The sequence below is a fragment of the Mastigoproctus giganteus genome, chromosome 1 (assembly GCF_048544385.1).
Source record: "Mastigoproctus giganteus isolate SK-2022 chromosome 1, ASM4854438v1, whole genome shotgun sequence".
NCBI classification, from domain to species: domain Eukaryota; kingdom Metazoa; phylum Arthropoda; class Arachnida; order Uropygi; family Thelyphonidae; genus Mastigoproctus; species Mastigoproctus giganteus.
Genome location: NC_143575.1, coordinates 216,757,149 through 216,772,890, shown reverse-complemented (window position 1 = coordinate 216,772,890; position 15,742 = coordinate 216,757,149). Strand labels below are relative to the sequence as shown.

The 15,742-nt window shown below is 40.4% G+C and overlaps 1 protein-coding gene across 1 annotated transcript in view; it reads right to left on the bottom strand.

Annotated features, from left to right (window-relative positions):
- Mhcl (Myosin heavy chain-like) overlaps positions 1 to 7,685 on the bottom strand; it is a 938,273-nt gene extending 930,588 nt beyond the window's left edge. Inside the window, exons 1-2 of the mRNA XM_090376088.1 lie at positions 7,589 to 7,685; positions 335 to 1,442 (exon numbers count right to left, since the gene is read on the bottom strand). Coding sequence (XP_090232214.1) covers positions 335 to 1,411 — 1,077 coding nt within the window. The 5' untranslated portion in view covers positions 1,412 to 1,442; positions 7,589 to 7,685. The remainder of the gene's footprint in view (positions 1 to 334; positions 1,443 to 7,588) is intronic.
- Between the last annotated feature and the right edge of the window lie 8,057 nt (positions 7,686 to 15,742).

The window sequence follows — 15,742 nt, the reverse complement described above, 5'->3', positions numbered from 1 at the left end:
TAGCAGAGTGGTCAGGCACGAGAGTGCATGAGTCTTGAGTGATTGGGGGTTCAAGCCCACGACTGCTAAATACAGTGCTGTTTCTTGTATTCTCTGTTATCTTGTGAACTCCTCTGACCATGTGGTTGTGCCAGATTATAAACAGAAATTTTTTTTTTTTTTTTATTTATAACTAATAAAATATAAGACGTCAACAAAAAAAAAAATTCCAAAAAAAAAAAAAAACTACTAACATAAGATCACACAACTTTTAGTAAAACTGAATCAATGAAAGTTCAGTATTTAATTTGGAAAATAAACTTTACTGCATGTTAAAAATGGAAAAACAACTTACTGTTTTTTTAAATCTATAACTACCACTCCTCGACAAATTCTTAATATGCGAATCATGATCGGTTTCATCTTCATTTTTATCCACTTCACTTCTGAGAGCAAGTTCCCTGAGTTCTGGCACTTGTTGGACCTTCAGCAACACACTATCTCCAGATGATTTAATGAGGTCTATAATTTCTTCCCTTGATTTATTTTCTACACTTACCCCATTTACTTCCAATAATCTGTCACCTGGTAATAAGCCAGTTTCGTTGGCTTTCCCAATAGCACTAGGTTCAGCAAAGATAATTGTATGTCTGTTCTCATTACCTTCTAATGAAGCACGATCAACAACAGCAGCTCTCCTAAGAGAAAAGCCGAAGTCACCAGTTGGCTGACGTTTAATAGTAAAAACACGAATTTGAGGAGGCTTCAATAAAACTATAGGAGGAAGTCTTAAATCTAAAGAATAAGATTTCCAGCGTATTCCATGGCCACCTTGTTCTCCAGGTGGGAGCTGAAAGGATGATGTTGAAGCAATGCTTGCTTTACTTGGACTGGGAGTTACAGTTCGGACTGATGAATTCTGCAAAGAAGGACTTTGATTCATTTGTTCCATAAATGCTATCATCTCACTTGTTAAACTTGTACCCCCCTGTGGTGATGCCATTGAATATGCACTTCCCTGGGGAGATGGAGTGGTCACTGTAGTTACAGTCTGTCCTAAACTTGGTCTTGTTTTAAGCTGAGGTTTTTTAGGAACAGGTGGAGGCCTCTTTGTGGGGCTTCCCATTTCAATACGATCTAAATTGGTTACACTTCCTCCGGATGGACTTGAGTCAGCTGAAACTGCTGCAGAACTAAGGCTATAATCACTGCTGTTGCTTCTTTTCTCTGACAATTCCTCTTCTTTATTACCATCACCAGAATTTCTATTCACTTTGGAATGGACTGTAAAACTTAACCTCACCTCATCTAAACGCTTTAAGTCATCTTGAGTAAGCTTATTTTCTCTCTCATTTCTTTGGTCCCTCTTCTCTCTTTCTCTCTTTTTCTTTTCTTCTTTTTCTTTATCTCTATCTCTTTTCCATCGAAACATTTTCCAGTTGAGCTTAATGAAACACAGTTGCCTATAATAAAAATATTTATTTTGTAAAAACTTATACAATAGCAAACATGGTATTATTTTAATTAATAACTAAAAATTTGCATTTTTTTTTTACTAAGCTTAGAAATCAAATTTGCATTTTCTATAATAATGGATTTAGTCTCTCACATGGAGAATATTTGACAATCACAAGTTACCTCGATATTACATTACTTCATATATTCATGCACTCATGTATTCATTATGTACTTCCCTAGTGAGAAGTACATAATGAAAAGAAGTATTACTTCTTTTTATTTTTAGCAATGTGCCAATTGACAGCTTTTTTTTTATGATATTGTTATCTTATCAGAGAAGAGGTCAGATCAGAACTTTCTTCCCTACAATGCACAAAACAGCATTATAGGTTCTGACCTATCAAATACTAAATGGAAGACATTAAAGGGGTGCTATTCTAGAAGTCACTATCCTTTTATACAATAAAAGAGGTGCTGTTCAAGGTATAAACCAAAATTCCTTCTTGACTTTCTTAGCATAAGAGAACCAAAAAGGTATGTATAAGTTAGTCTATAATGAAGATTCAACATATGGCAAAAGAGACTACAAAAAATCTTCAGCAAAGAAAACAAAGAACAGTAAAAAGAATGCTTTGCATAAATGAACACTAGAAAGAAATGACTTAATCATACAGAACAGATTACAACCCACATAATGCTTGATTCATTTATCTATTCTGTCTATAAAAATATAGATTATTATTAATAATACACTGCTCATGACATTAAATGAATCATTACCTTGTAGTAAGCAGCAGAATAATAATTTATAATGAAAAAAATTGCTTTTTTTAACCCTGAATTTGAAATCAATGTACATAATTAGAAATCAGTGTAAATAATTAACTGTTTCTTTAACTTGGAGTTTAAAAATCAATGTGCATATTTACAAATAAATGTACATAACTAACTGATCTTCAGAAATAGGAAAGGTTACTTGGTCTCGGTAATTGGTCAATGGGATCAACTGCTCTCTTATGATATCTCTTGCATGGACATCCTGACCACTGAGAAGAGGGATTCAAGTGTGACTAAGGGACTGATGTAGGTTCTGGAATGCTATGCTGTTTATAAAGGTAATTATTGCAGTGTAACAGTGGTTGTAGCTCTCTTAATAAAGAATAATAATTTTGAAACCACAATTAGATTTCAGTAAAGCAGTTGAAACTGTTCCACACAAAAGACTGGAGCAGTGCAGCACTGGGAGAAAAGTTACTGCTATGGATAAAGGGTTTGTTTGTTATTTGGTTTTTAGGAGCATTAGCAAATGGATAAAGGGATGACTGGGAACAGCAGAAGACAAGAGAGTAGTTAACATTAGTTTATGCAGAGCCATTGCTTTTCATGGACTAATATTATTGGTAAAGTTTCTTGGGGTTCAGAGCTTGGCTCCTTGCTGTTTTCAGTATTTACTAATGAACCTAATAAAGGAATATCAAATTTAATGATGAAGTTTGCTGATGATACAAAGGTTGGCAAGGTTGTTAATGATAGGAATCAAGGTATGCTATTGTAACAAGCCCACAGAAATTGGGCAGATGGGTTGAAAGGTTGCAATTGAGGTAGGTTTAATGATAAATGGGTACTAGTAATCTTAGAATAATATAACAATTGGGCGGTACCATGCTCAAGGTAGTGGAGAATGAAAAAGGCCTATAGGTAATTGTACAAACTGACATGAAGTTCTTGGAGCAGGGCAGACAAGCTCATGAAGTTCTTTCAATGACACCCAGGGGCTCACATCTGGTGAGTATGGGCTTGGCACACCCAGGGTCCTGAGCTCATAATTCTCTTTATTGGTGATTTACCTCTCTCTCTCTCTCTCTCTCACAGGGTACTTCTGAAAAATTTTTTTTTTTCACTGGTGCAGCATAAGCCTCTAGGGCTTCCTTGCACCACACAGCTAATAATAATAAAGTATTTTGTCAGTGGAGATAAGGAAGCAATAATCCCTTTGCAAAAAGCAATTAGGCTGCATCTTGAGTACTGTGTATAAATCTAGAAGCCTCTTTTTAAAAAGGACACAGACATGTTGGAATGGGTGCAAAGAAGAGCAACAAAATTAGCTGTGGGCAAAAATGGGTACTCTTAACAAGAAAAACTTGTTCTGTAAATTGTAGCATATGAAAACTAAGCACCTGTAAGGAGACCTGCTGAAGTATTTAAGGCTTTAAATGGATTCTGGAAACTGAATGCCGATAGCATCCTTACTCTTTCTCAGATGAACACACAAGTGAGCATAAATTTAAATTGGAAAAGGATGGTTGCACAACAAATTTATGAAAATTTGCATTCAGCTGAAGGCTAATTGATTGGTCCACTTAAAGGCTAATTGATCCACCTGGCACTATGGAAGTGAGTAGGTTGAATAAATTTTAAAGGTGTGGATAAATTATTGGAAGGAATGTATGGGGAAATGATTTTTTTTTTTTTTAGGCTGATGCAATATAAACTATGCTTCCTTTCATCATGTTTCCAATACTAATATCTTGTATTTGAGGAATGATTGTGGATGTTTTAGAATTTGAATAACTTCCATGGAAAAGTTAATAAATTCTGTGGAAAGGTTTGTAGAAATTCAAACAGTCTTGACATTTCTAAGGCTTTTTTTTTTTTTTTTGTTTTGGCTTCATCTCTTCTTCAACAAGCTTCTATCTTTTTGTCTTTCTGTTTTTTGTAACCAAGTAGCTAGTTTTCTCTGTGAGTGCTCACTACATGTTTTGGTACACTGCTAACTTCTCAAATAATGTTGGCATTCTTAAGATTGCATTATTTCACCATGCTTTGCCTTCTGTATAATAATGATCTTCTTTCATTTCCTGGAAAACCCATCCAAAATTTTGTTGTTGATAATACAAGTATAATATGGTTGCTAATGATAATAATACTAGTATAATACACTAATATAATATTTGTTACACTGGAAGATGGAATGATAATTCCACCTTCCAGTTTAACAATCCTGCTCACAAAAACAGCCCAAAATTCTAAAACATCCACAATCATTCCTGAAATACCTGTCTGCAGGTAATTTTCCAGTAGAAGGTAGGCTGGAGAGGGGAGAAAGAACTTCAATCCTCCTAAAACCCAGGTGCTGACTTATTTCCCTCCAAAAAGAATCTTCTGCTTCCACACTCATTTCAAAAAAACATTCAGATTTCTAAACAAGATCACATACTGTTACTGGAAATAACCTTAATTTCCAACCTTTCTTGGCAAGTACAAAACAAATACCAATTTTGCATTAAAAAACCCTAAATTTTTCTATTTCACTCTCAGCATGACTTTTCTTATAAACAGATAATCTGCGCAAATCATAAATCCATGCTACAATGGCATACTCTTCCCAATTGTGGTATGGGTGCTAAAAACTTCTCTTTACCAGGAACAAAAAATTTCTAATGAACCAACATTACCAGCAAAAGTTAGAGAAGCATATAAATTATTAGAAAGAACAGCTAAATCAAATGATTTTTTAGGGTAAAATAAATAACTTTCACCCACCATTTTGAACTTCCAATAAGTTTTTACCTCCTGAAAAAAAAAGCCTTAGGGTCATTTAGACACCATACCTGGTATAGATTTAAACTCCTAGAGATCTAGACTATCCAGAAGACAACAATAGTTAATTAATAATTCCTTCTTATAAATGCACTCCATTCCCTGCACTGACATTCAAGTTCCTCTTGTATTACTTTTTGTTGGTTGTCAGTTCCAACTGCACTGTTCAAGAATAGCATCTGCAAATTCTGCCTCTTAAAAACCAATATGAATATGTGCATTAAATCAGCAATCCATTCAAACTCAGTGAGCTAACATTTCTTCATTAACCCTTCTACTTCTGTTCGCCGGAACAACTTTTCTTTGTATGTATTTTCCGAAAATAACACTCTGTGGAATAACACTATAGTGTATAATACCTTTCATAGAAATACTGCAAAATGACTAATTTTACTGTATTAGTAGTGGCAAATGATGCAAGAAAGCATCATTTGAAGTAAATAACCAAATATATTTGTATATATTATATTACTTTTAAATCCTACATTTTTGCATACCTAGTCTTGGTGTGCCCCACCATAATTATGGCTGTACTATGTCTCTAGGATTTGTTTGGGAATTTAAGGTATCCATTTTATTACAGAATTAATTTTTTAATAAGATGCAATAAACTACAAAATTAATTAATTTTGTAAAGTGCAGTACTATGGGCAGAGTTGGGGAGAGAGAGACCATAACTAAGTGCTCATTACTAAGAAAAGTCTTTAAAAATGTATTCTAGTTTTTACCATTAAATCTAGCCTAATTTCTCAGAAATCATAGTGCAAACTTAAGATGTTATGGGTTTCTAAAAACAAAGTCGGTTTGGCATTAATCATTTTCTTCTGCATTTTGCTTAAACAGCTGGTAAGTGCAAGGGTTCGACAGTTCAACACTGTTAAACTGGAATGATCCCTTCCAGGTTTTGGGGAAGCAAGCTATGATGCATTTTCTATTGTATAACTGTAAGAAATCATTAAAAGAGTCTTCACTTAGATAATAAAATAATAAGAGGTATAATGAATTCCATCAGGCCCTGCTACCAGAGCCATGCCGAGCCATTTTAGTACTTGAGGCAAGAATTGCGCTCTCCCCTAAAATATTAAAATAAAAAAAAATTTTAATTCAAAAAAATATATGACTTATTTAAAATACATTGCTGCTACACATTTTAATAAAAATAAAATGTTAAGAAAATGGCAACCAGTTGGGCGACAACCATGGTGGCACCCCAGATAGCGCTGGTGTGCAGAACTTGGTATCTGTACAGTGGCACGACAAAGATTTTCATCTTGAAAAAAGCAAGATGATAAACGGATTGGAATCAGGAGCATTCCTAGGGTATGTGGTGGCCGGGTGCCAATCGCAATTTGGCACCCAGGTGCCAATTGAGGTTTCGCACCGCCTTTAAAATTTTCTTCATATGTGTATGTAAGTTTCAGATACCCTTTGACCGATGGCACCGGGTGCAGTTAGTGCACCCATTTCACCCTCTGGACATTGTGCCCCTGATAGGAATAATCAAAACATAAAATTGAAAACATTTGCAATTATTTAATCTTTCTTTTGGCGCCCCTTTCAGTTTTTAACCCGAGGCAAGAACCCCATTCGCCTCACCCTCGGAACGGCTATGCCTGCTACAGTATTTTTAACTGTAGGTAAGACAATTGCATAGTTCAGCCATTATCAGCAACTGATTAAATGGCAAACAGTATTCATCATTAAAATTTATCTTGTACTTTTCAATCTGTATCTTATACTTCTAAAAGTTAAGTTACTGCTAAAAGTTTCAAAAGTTTTTCCAGGGGCATGAATAAACAATGCCAGGTAAGGTAGAAATATCTTTCCAATTCCAGTGTATAACTGGGGTAGTTAAGGGAGAGCCTGATTCCATTCCAAATAAATTTCTTATCTCTACATTTAGTAATGCTTGAAGCAAAGTGGAGTCATGCTTCCATTTTTACTTTTCCTCCTTACACAGTGGACCTTTGCCCCGGAATTCTTGTACCTCTCAGCCAATGTATCTGAGATAAGGTCGTACTTAAGAAAGCACATTATATACAACGTGACAAGTCAGTCTTAAATGAAGCCCTACATTCTATATCATCGCCGGGATTTTTACGTTTGGGAAACGCACAGTGCACTGAATATACAGATACATTAACATGTTTCACATAATTCTAAAAGTACTTTTACTCCTCGCGGAAGTAGCATATGTCTGATTGGGAGGCATTATAACTATTCGATATTAACTCTGACTAGATTAGGCATCTATATCAAAAATAAATAGAATAATCTACCAAACATAAGAGGCATCATTAGCTTTTTGCAGTATGTCATTACCCTTATGGGTGCCCCTATTATTCATAGCATAGTTGCAATCCACTGTGCTTTATAAATATATACGTACAAACGTGATAAATATCTGGCAAAACTAAGGCCAAGTTTACGCGACTGTATTTCCACAGAAGCCTACCTCGTAATAATAATTTTTAACGATATGGTTTCAATATGAAGCAATTCATATCGGTCATGCAATCCATATGCGTAAAACTACAAATTTTCTATTCACCTTGATCCAATTATTTATACTGCTTTCAACTCGCTGCAGTTCCCACTTACACATAAATACACGGTCCACGAAAACAAACAAGCACAGTTCATCATTAGTTAAAGGTCTTCGATCACCAATTATAAAACATAGGTAACTAACCACGGCCTAGATGTCACTTCCCTCACACCTGTCATTGACCGGTTGTGCGCCATCTGCATTCCAGTAAAAATAAATCTAGCAGTGGATGGTCGTAGGAATTCGATCGAACACTGCAAGTAGGCGACATTTAAATTTGGTTCACAGAATCCATCACGTCAATTTGTTTCCATCATTCCGCGAATAGATTACATGGATTGCTTTCTTACTGTTTGAGTTGCGGGATGAAAATCCAGAAAGTACTGTCCCTTCTGATAGGAAGATTCTGCTCAACTTCAGTTGCAATAAGAATCGAACCCAAGCTTTTTCCACACGGTATTGAAGAATAGTGATTATAGTCACTGTGCTAGCAGCGGTGGTAAGAAATTTAGTTTTAGGCTATCGGTCCATTGATCGAATTAGGATTTAGAAAGTGGTAATGGACAAAGCATTTACAGTCGCCTCCCCACCACTCACAAAAAAAAGGTGCCTCGGATTACAGAAAAACTCACGAATGTGTTCCTAGTATAATTATTTTATTATTATAATTGTTGTTCTTATATTATTTCTCCCTGATTGGGGGATTCCACTCCGTGACGGGTACTGCTACCAAGTACACAGGGTGGTTGTAATGTCTGGTGTTACTGTTGGTCGAGGAAATTTCTGACTATCCTACAGATGTTCAGGATTGCAACATTCTGGAGTTCCTTGTAGGTATTCTCTTGTAGACCTATTGCTGCTAGGCTGCTATGTTAGAGTCTTTGGTACCATACCGGTGGTTGACACAATGATCGGGATCGTCGATAGTTCTTTCATATGCCACATCTCCTTGACCTCATGTCTCGGGTTGGTGTACTTCCTAATTTTTTCCTCGTGGGTTTTCTGGACATTGCTAGTGTTGGACACCGCTATGTCAATCAGGTAGGTAACCTTTTCCATCTTGTCCACAAGGGCCATGTCCGGTCTGTTGTGCGGGATTGTCTTATCCGTTATTATGGCGCGGTCCCAGTACAGCTGGTGGGATCGGGTCTCTAGTACTGCCTGGGGTTCGTACTTGTAGTATGGTACACTTTCTTTGGTCAACTGGTATTTCCTTGCTAGCTTCTGATGTATTATCGTGGCCACCTGGTCGTTTCTATGAGAGTAGTCAGTCTGGGTTACCTTACACCCTGTGGGTACCTTACACCCTGCGGTGATGTGTTGGATCGTTTCTGACGGCAGGTGACATCGTTGACAGGTGTCATATGACATTCAGGGTTGCTTTGCGATGTATTTTCTATAGTTTCTAATGTTGATTACTTGTCTTGGATGGCCAGCATGAATCCTTCAGTCTCGGGGAAGAGCGTCCCACTAGTCAACTGTGACACCATTTGGTGGCCAAGTGTCCTGGCAAGGCTAAGGCGGGCCAACCTTCCCTGCAATTTGTATCTCACCATCAAGTCTTACCTTACCGACAGGAGTATTAGTGTCGTGGCACCCTATGGTAGGGTAAACCGCCGTGTCTGCAGGGGTTTCCCCCAGGGTTCTGTCCTGGGGCCGCTATTGTGGAACATTGTCTTGGATGAGTTCCTGGCCATGGACCTTGGTGACGTCCAAACCCAAGCTTTTGCCGACGACTTAATCTTGAAAATTGCTGCCGACAGTAGAACCCAGTTGGAGGTAAAAGCAAACCATGCCATCAGGATACTACAGGACTGGACCATCTTACACTGCCTAAAAATCTCACCAACTAAGACATCCTCAATCTTACTGAAAGGTTCCCTTGACCTGCACAGGCCACCTCAAATAAAGGTGAACAACACCACAGTGAAACTCCAAAGCCAGCTTAAGTACCTGGGGGTGATATTAGATTGTAATCTTTCCTTCAAGCAGCATCTCACACATTTAAGAACAAAGATAAGGAAGTACTCTGCACTGTTAGCACATGTGGTTCGTCGTGACTGGGGACTTAAACGTCGCGTGCTCTCCTTATATTATAAAACGACATTCCTACCAGCTATAACATACGCCTCTGCGGTTTGGTATCACAAGGCATCAACCGCCGTAAATAGACGCATAATCGACTCAATCCATAGAACTATCCTGTTAACCATTACCAGAGCCTGTAGCACCACTAGCACTGTTGCCCTACAGGTCTTGGCCGGAGCCCTTCCCCTTGATCTGGACATCATACGTACTGGAATATCCTATTATATAACCAAAGGAATGCCATGCACCCACCAAGACTACACAGTGGATAACAATGCAACCCACAAGGCTGAAAAAGAACAGGCTGCAGAAATACCTAAAAGAAACCTGGCAATACCGCTGGACAAACACAACAAAAGGGAATATCACCAAAAAGTTCATCCCGGACGTAGACAGAGTATACCCCATTCTTCCAACCTGGCTGCAACCCTGACTTTACACGACCTACCTCCTTACGGGTCATGGGGCTTTCAATGCAAAGCTTACAGCATTGGGAATAGTGGAGGATCCGCGTTGTACTTGCGGGGAACAAGAAAGCTGGGTGCACATTATGTTTGAGTGTGTCCAATACGAAGACCTTAGATGCAGACTAATAACTAGAGTTCACTATCTACCGAGGGATCTCGAGTCACATCTACTAGATACACAAGAAGAATATTTAGCTTTAACTGGTTTTGCCCAGGGATTATTTAGCAGGCGCCAAACACTAGCCGCCATATACAGAAGACCTTAACGGAATGAGACAAAACAAAACTGCAAATAGCAGCGAGATGATACAGAGGAGCCGACTATACAGACCTTGGACTGACTACAAAATGCACTGGGAAAAGACAAGTGATAATATATTGTATAACCACAAGAGGCATGATTACCGCCAATGGCAGCGAAAAATACCTTTAAATAGTCGTGACATCAAAACAAAGGGACACTGCCCCAAGACCTTGCAGCATAGACCCACTACATAATGACAAAAGGTAGTGTAAGGACTAGCAAACATCACGGAAGGGATGAAACCCCATAATGACAGCCAGTAGACTTGATTATGACCCCAAGATAATGACCAGTAAATAGGCCCCAAACCACATGCAGTCTGGAAGGATGACATCCCAGATTTAACTCCCTATTAGTGTCCCACCTAGATGAGACTCAATGGCCAGTTTTTTAGGGCCTGCAAACTGATGGAGACGACATACGGTGGCACTCTCCAGCCGGAACAGCCTATTGGTGACCCAAATCCGCACTCTCTTGAGCGGATCTTTCTTTCCAAGCTCCTGGGGAGGAGAGGCTTGCCTCTCCTTGCCTCCCCAATTTTTTCACTCTGGTGGGGCACGGGCATGCCTCACTACCTGCAGGGGCCATCTACTCTGTCGGCCCCTTATTTCCAATTTCTTCCCCCAGTCTTCATCCTCCCCCCAAACTTTTGTCTTGCACAGCGTTTAGCCCTACACGTCAAAATCAAAAGAGAACATCAAAATTCTTGCCCGAACCTATTTGGTTTTTAAAACTCACTTTCACCGCACAGCCCCACGTCGCGCACTATTAATACTAACTTGTAAAGTATCACTAATATCAACCTCGATTTTTTTTTTTTTTTTTTTTTCTTGGTCCTAGTCACTAAAATCCCAGGAAAGTAAGTGGCAAGACCAGCCAGAGTACAAATATTGGTAACACCCGGCCGGCCTCCCTGTGGCAGGTATTGGTAACGTCGGGTCTCACTAGGGGCCCGGCGGCTAACAGGCCTGACGAACAATGGGCACAACAAACTATATAGTACATATCCCACACACTTTTAAATCTCTGGCTTCTCCGATACAGAGAATATACGCGGAGATGGGAGAAATCCCAGGTGCCGTCAGACCCCGAACATACCTAATACCTAATACCTAATAGTCAACTGTGACATTTTGCACAACCTGTTCAGCCAAACCAACATTGGATCGCCTCTGCTGGGCCTCAAGTTTTTCTGGATGGTGCGGACCTGACCCTGCGGTCTGGTTTGCTCCCACCCATGCACACAGGCCACATTGGCAACCTGAGCCAGCTCTCTTGTCTGGCTCACTGTCTCACCTCTTCCTGGCAGGGTGGGGAGAGGACAGTAATCTGTCCCCTCCCCACCCTGCCACCCTATTTCTTCCCTCTGGTGGGGCATGCCCCACTGTAAATGGAGTTGCCTTCCCTTTCGGCTCCATATTTCTGTCTATTTGCCCCCCAGTCTTCAGCCTTCACCCCACTCTATCTGATAGCAACGTGAACACGCCCCACACAATCTAAAATCACCAATCTAAATTAATTTTGCCCAACATTTTGGACTTCTTGCGCTTCCCGCGACGCGTAGCGTTTTTTTTTTTTTTTTTTTTTTTTTAAGGTCCTAGCCACTGAAATCTTAGGAAATTAGGTGGCAGGACCTGCCAGAGTGAACTATATACTAGTGAGTACCTGGTCTGCCTCCACGGGGCTAAAGTGGGACAACGTCGGGCCTCAGTAGGGGTCTGGCAGCTAAATGACCAGATGAACAACGGTACAAGGCATCAAATATATACAAAGTCCATACACTTTTAAATCTCTGGCTTTTCCAGTCAACTGGTTCACCCACAATGTAAACTATGCGGAGATGGAGGAAACCCCTGGTGCCGCTTGACCCTAAACACACTTTACACTTTACTTTACTTAGTCAGTCATGCATATCCTTCCAACCACATCTCAAATTCCTAAGACAAAAGATCAGAAACTACTCTGCCATGGTAGCTAGGGTCACAAGGCGAGACTGGGGTCTCAAAAAACGTACCCTAGCCTTATACTACAAGACAACCTTCCTCCCAATTATTACATACGCTTCAGCAATCTGGTATGACAAAACTGCCTTGGTCGTAAATAAGAGGACCCTGGATGCAATTCAACGCACCATCCTCCTCATTACCGCCCGCGCCTGCAGAACGGTGAGTAACCCAGCGCTACAGGTGATAGCAGCAGTACTTCCACTTGATCTTGAAATCGCAAGAACAGGACTCCTCTACTACTTATCTAAGGGAATAACCACCACTTTCTTGGAATTTACAATAGACCCAACAAACAACCATAAGGCAGAAAAGATTCGGCTTCAGTCTCACCTGCTGCAGGTGTGGCAGGACAGGTGGGCAGAAACAACCAAAGGAGTAATAACCCGCAAGTTCTTACCGCAACTTGAAAAAATCTATCCAAAATCGCCTACTTGGTTCTTTCCGGGGTTGCAAACAACATACTTGCTAACTGGACACGGCCCCTTTAACGCAAAGTTAATGTACTTCGCCCTTGTAGAGGACCCATGCTGTACATGTGGAGAGATCGAAACCTGGGAACACCTCATGTACGACTGTCCGCAATACGAGGATCTCAGGTGCATTCTAATCACGAGTATAAGATACCTCCCCAGAGGGCAAGGGTTTCACCTATTGGATTCAGAGGAGGAATACAGAGCCCTGACCAACTTCGCTCAAGAACTCTTCTCAAGAAGGAGAACCCTATATGCAATACACCAGGAGTGAAAGGCGACCAGCCAGATAACAAAAAAAACATCCTTTAGGACACACCCCAGAATGAAAATTATGTGGAAGCTACTATCTGTCTACCAAGAAACCCTGCCTATGTACCAACCAATATGAGACCTAAATGAAACTGACAAATATACTGAATGAAGATAGAGAACCAAAACAAAGACATTCAACTTGGAAGGGACACTGTCCCACGAGTGACTCTACTACCGGACTTATGACTACACTACGACTGATGCAGCCTCACTGCCATGTAGCCAAATGGCGATCTCTCCCAGCTCCCTTGCCTGGTACCTTTTTTTCCCTATCCCTAGCAGGGGGGAGGAGGAGATGGTCTTCCTGTTTCCTCCCTCCCCCTACCACCCCATATATTTCACCTGGTGAGGCATGGGCATGCCTTACTGACAATCTGGGGTTGCCTTCCCTATCGACCCCATACTTCTGTCTTTCCCCCAGTCTTCAGTCTCTTTCCCCTACTCTGACTAATACGGCAGCGTAAACCCCACATAACTAATCAAAATTAACGAAGCTACTGGGTTCCTGGTCTGCCTCCACGGGGCGAAAGTGGGCCAACGTTGGGCCCCAATTGGGGTTTAGCGGCTAAACGACCAGAAGAACAACGGTACACGACACTAAACGATCCAAGACCCACACACTTTTAAATCTCTGGCATTTACAGCGTACTGTAACACACCACAATGTAAACTACGCGGAGATGGGGGGAACCCCTGGTGCCGCTTGACCCTAAACACACACTTACACTAGTCAGTCATGCATTGGAAGCAATGTTATCGATGTGATCTTGGTGGAGGTCATTGTAGTATCTGCCGTGGAGTGTCTTCTTTGTCCATCTTTCTAACTTCATTTATTATGCCGTCTGGGCAGGAGGGGGTCCCTCGCTTAGGTTGCGTGGGTATACCACTTATCTATCTTCATTATGGTCTGGTGGAGTGGTGCTGTGTTGTTCTCGAAATAATCCTTCAGGTTAACTATCGCTGTTTTCTGTTGCTCTATCAGGGCCCCTTCCTCCCTCTTTCCGAGCTACTGTTAGTCTCCCCACTGCTGACTACGGGTGGTGTTAGCGGCTCTTGGTCATCATTGTCCTTGTGTTTCGCATGATATCTTCTAGCTCGGTGTTAGTCCAATCTATGACCCCAAAGGAGTATGTTAGTACTGGAGCTGCATAGGTGTTTATTGCTTTAACTGCGTTCCCTCCGTTCAATTTTGTTTTCAGCAGGCTTCTGAGTCTCTGATGATATTTTTCAGTCAGGCACTTCTTGATTTCCTTGTGCTCAGACTGCTGAGCCTGCATCATCCCTATGTATTTGTAGGTCTCGCCTTCTGTCATAGCTTCGATCTCTTTACCAGTCAGCAGCTGGTAGTTTTGGCCAACTAATTTTCCCTGGTGCAGTGTGTGGATCTTGCATTTTTCTAGACCAAATTCCATCCTGAGGTCCTTGTTGAATTCTTCGGTGATTCGGAGTAGTTGCTGGAATTGTTTCTCGGTTGTCGCGCAGAGCTTGGTGTCATCCATGTATATCAGATGGGGAAGGGTGTACAGGTTCTTTCTTCCTTCTTTGAGGTTATATCCATACTTGCTGCCGTTAAGCATGGTGGATAGCAGGTTGAGCCCTAGACAGAACCACTGTGGGCTCAGAGCACCTCCCTGAAAGATTCCTCTTCTAATGGGGATTGGCCTGGTTGTGATATTCTCGACCTTAATTTCGCCATTGTTATTCCTAGGAAGTTTGCCTCTATCAGATTGACCTTGTAGATCTTCAGGGTCTCTATTAGTCAGCTATGAGGAAAGGAGTCAAAGGCCTTACGGTAATTGATGTAGGCCGTGTATAGGTTGCGGTGCTTCTTGTAGGCTTGTTCCATACTCCGGCATCTATGGCTTGTTCCAACTCCGGCATCTATGGCTAATTACTCCTTGCATCCTTTGCTCCTCCACTTGCATCCTTTCTGCTGTTTGGCCATTATGTTCTGACTCTCTAAGTGGTCTGATATCTTCTTGGTTATGCAGCTGGTCCGAATCTTGTACATTGTTGGGAGGCAGGTGATTGGCCTGTATTTCGCCGGGTTTCATGTATCTTGTTATTATTTTTATTATTGATAAAGTTTGATAAAATTTGATCTATTTGATATTATTGATAAAATTTGATCTATTTGATATTATTGATAAAATTTGATCTATTTGATATTATCGATAAAATTTGATCTCTTGATAAAATTGTATTATTATTATTATTATTATTATTATTAGCTATATGGTGCAAGGAAGCCTGAGGCTTATTCTGCACCAGCCAAAAAAATTCCCGAGTTACCCTGAATAAGAGAGAGAGAGAGAGAGAGAGAGAGAGAGAGAGAGAGACAAAAGTAGAAGGGAATCACCAAGAAAGAGAAGAATGATGACATCCAGCTCAGGACCCTGGGTGTGCCAAAGCCCATTTTTGATTGGAAATTAAAAAGTTGATTTAAAATTTACTTTTTTTCCCTATGTATAAATGCATTGCTATATTTGCTGAGTAGAGGGGGGAAG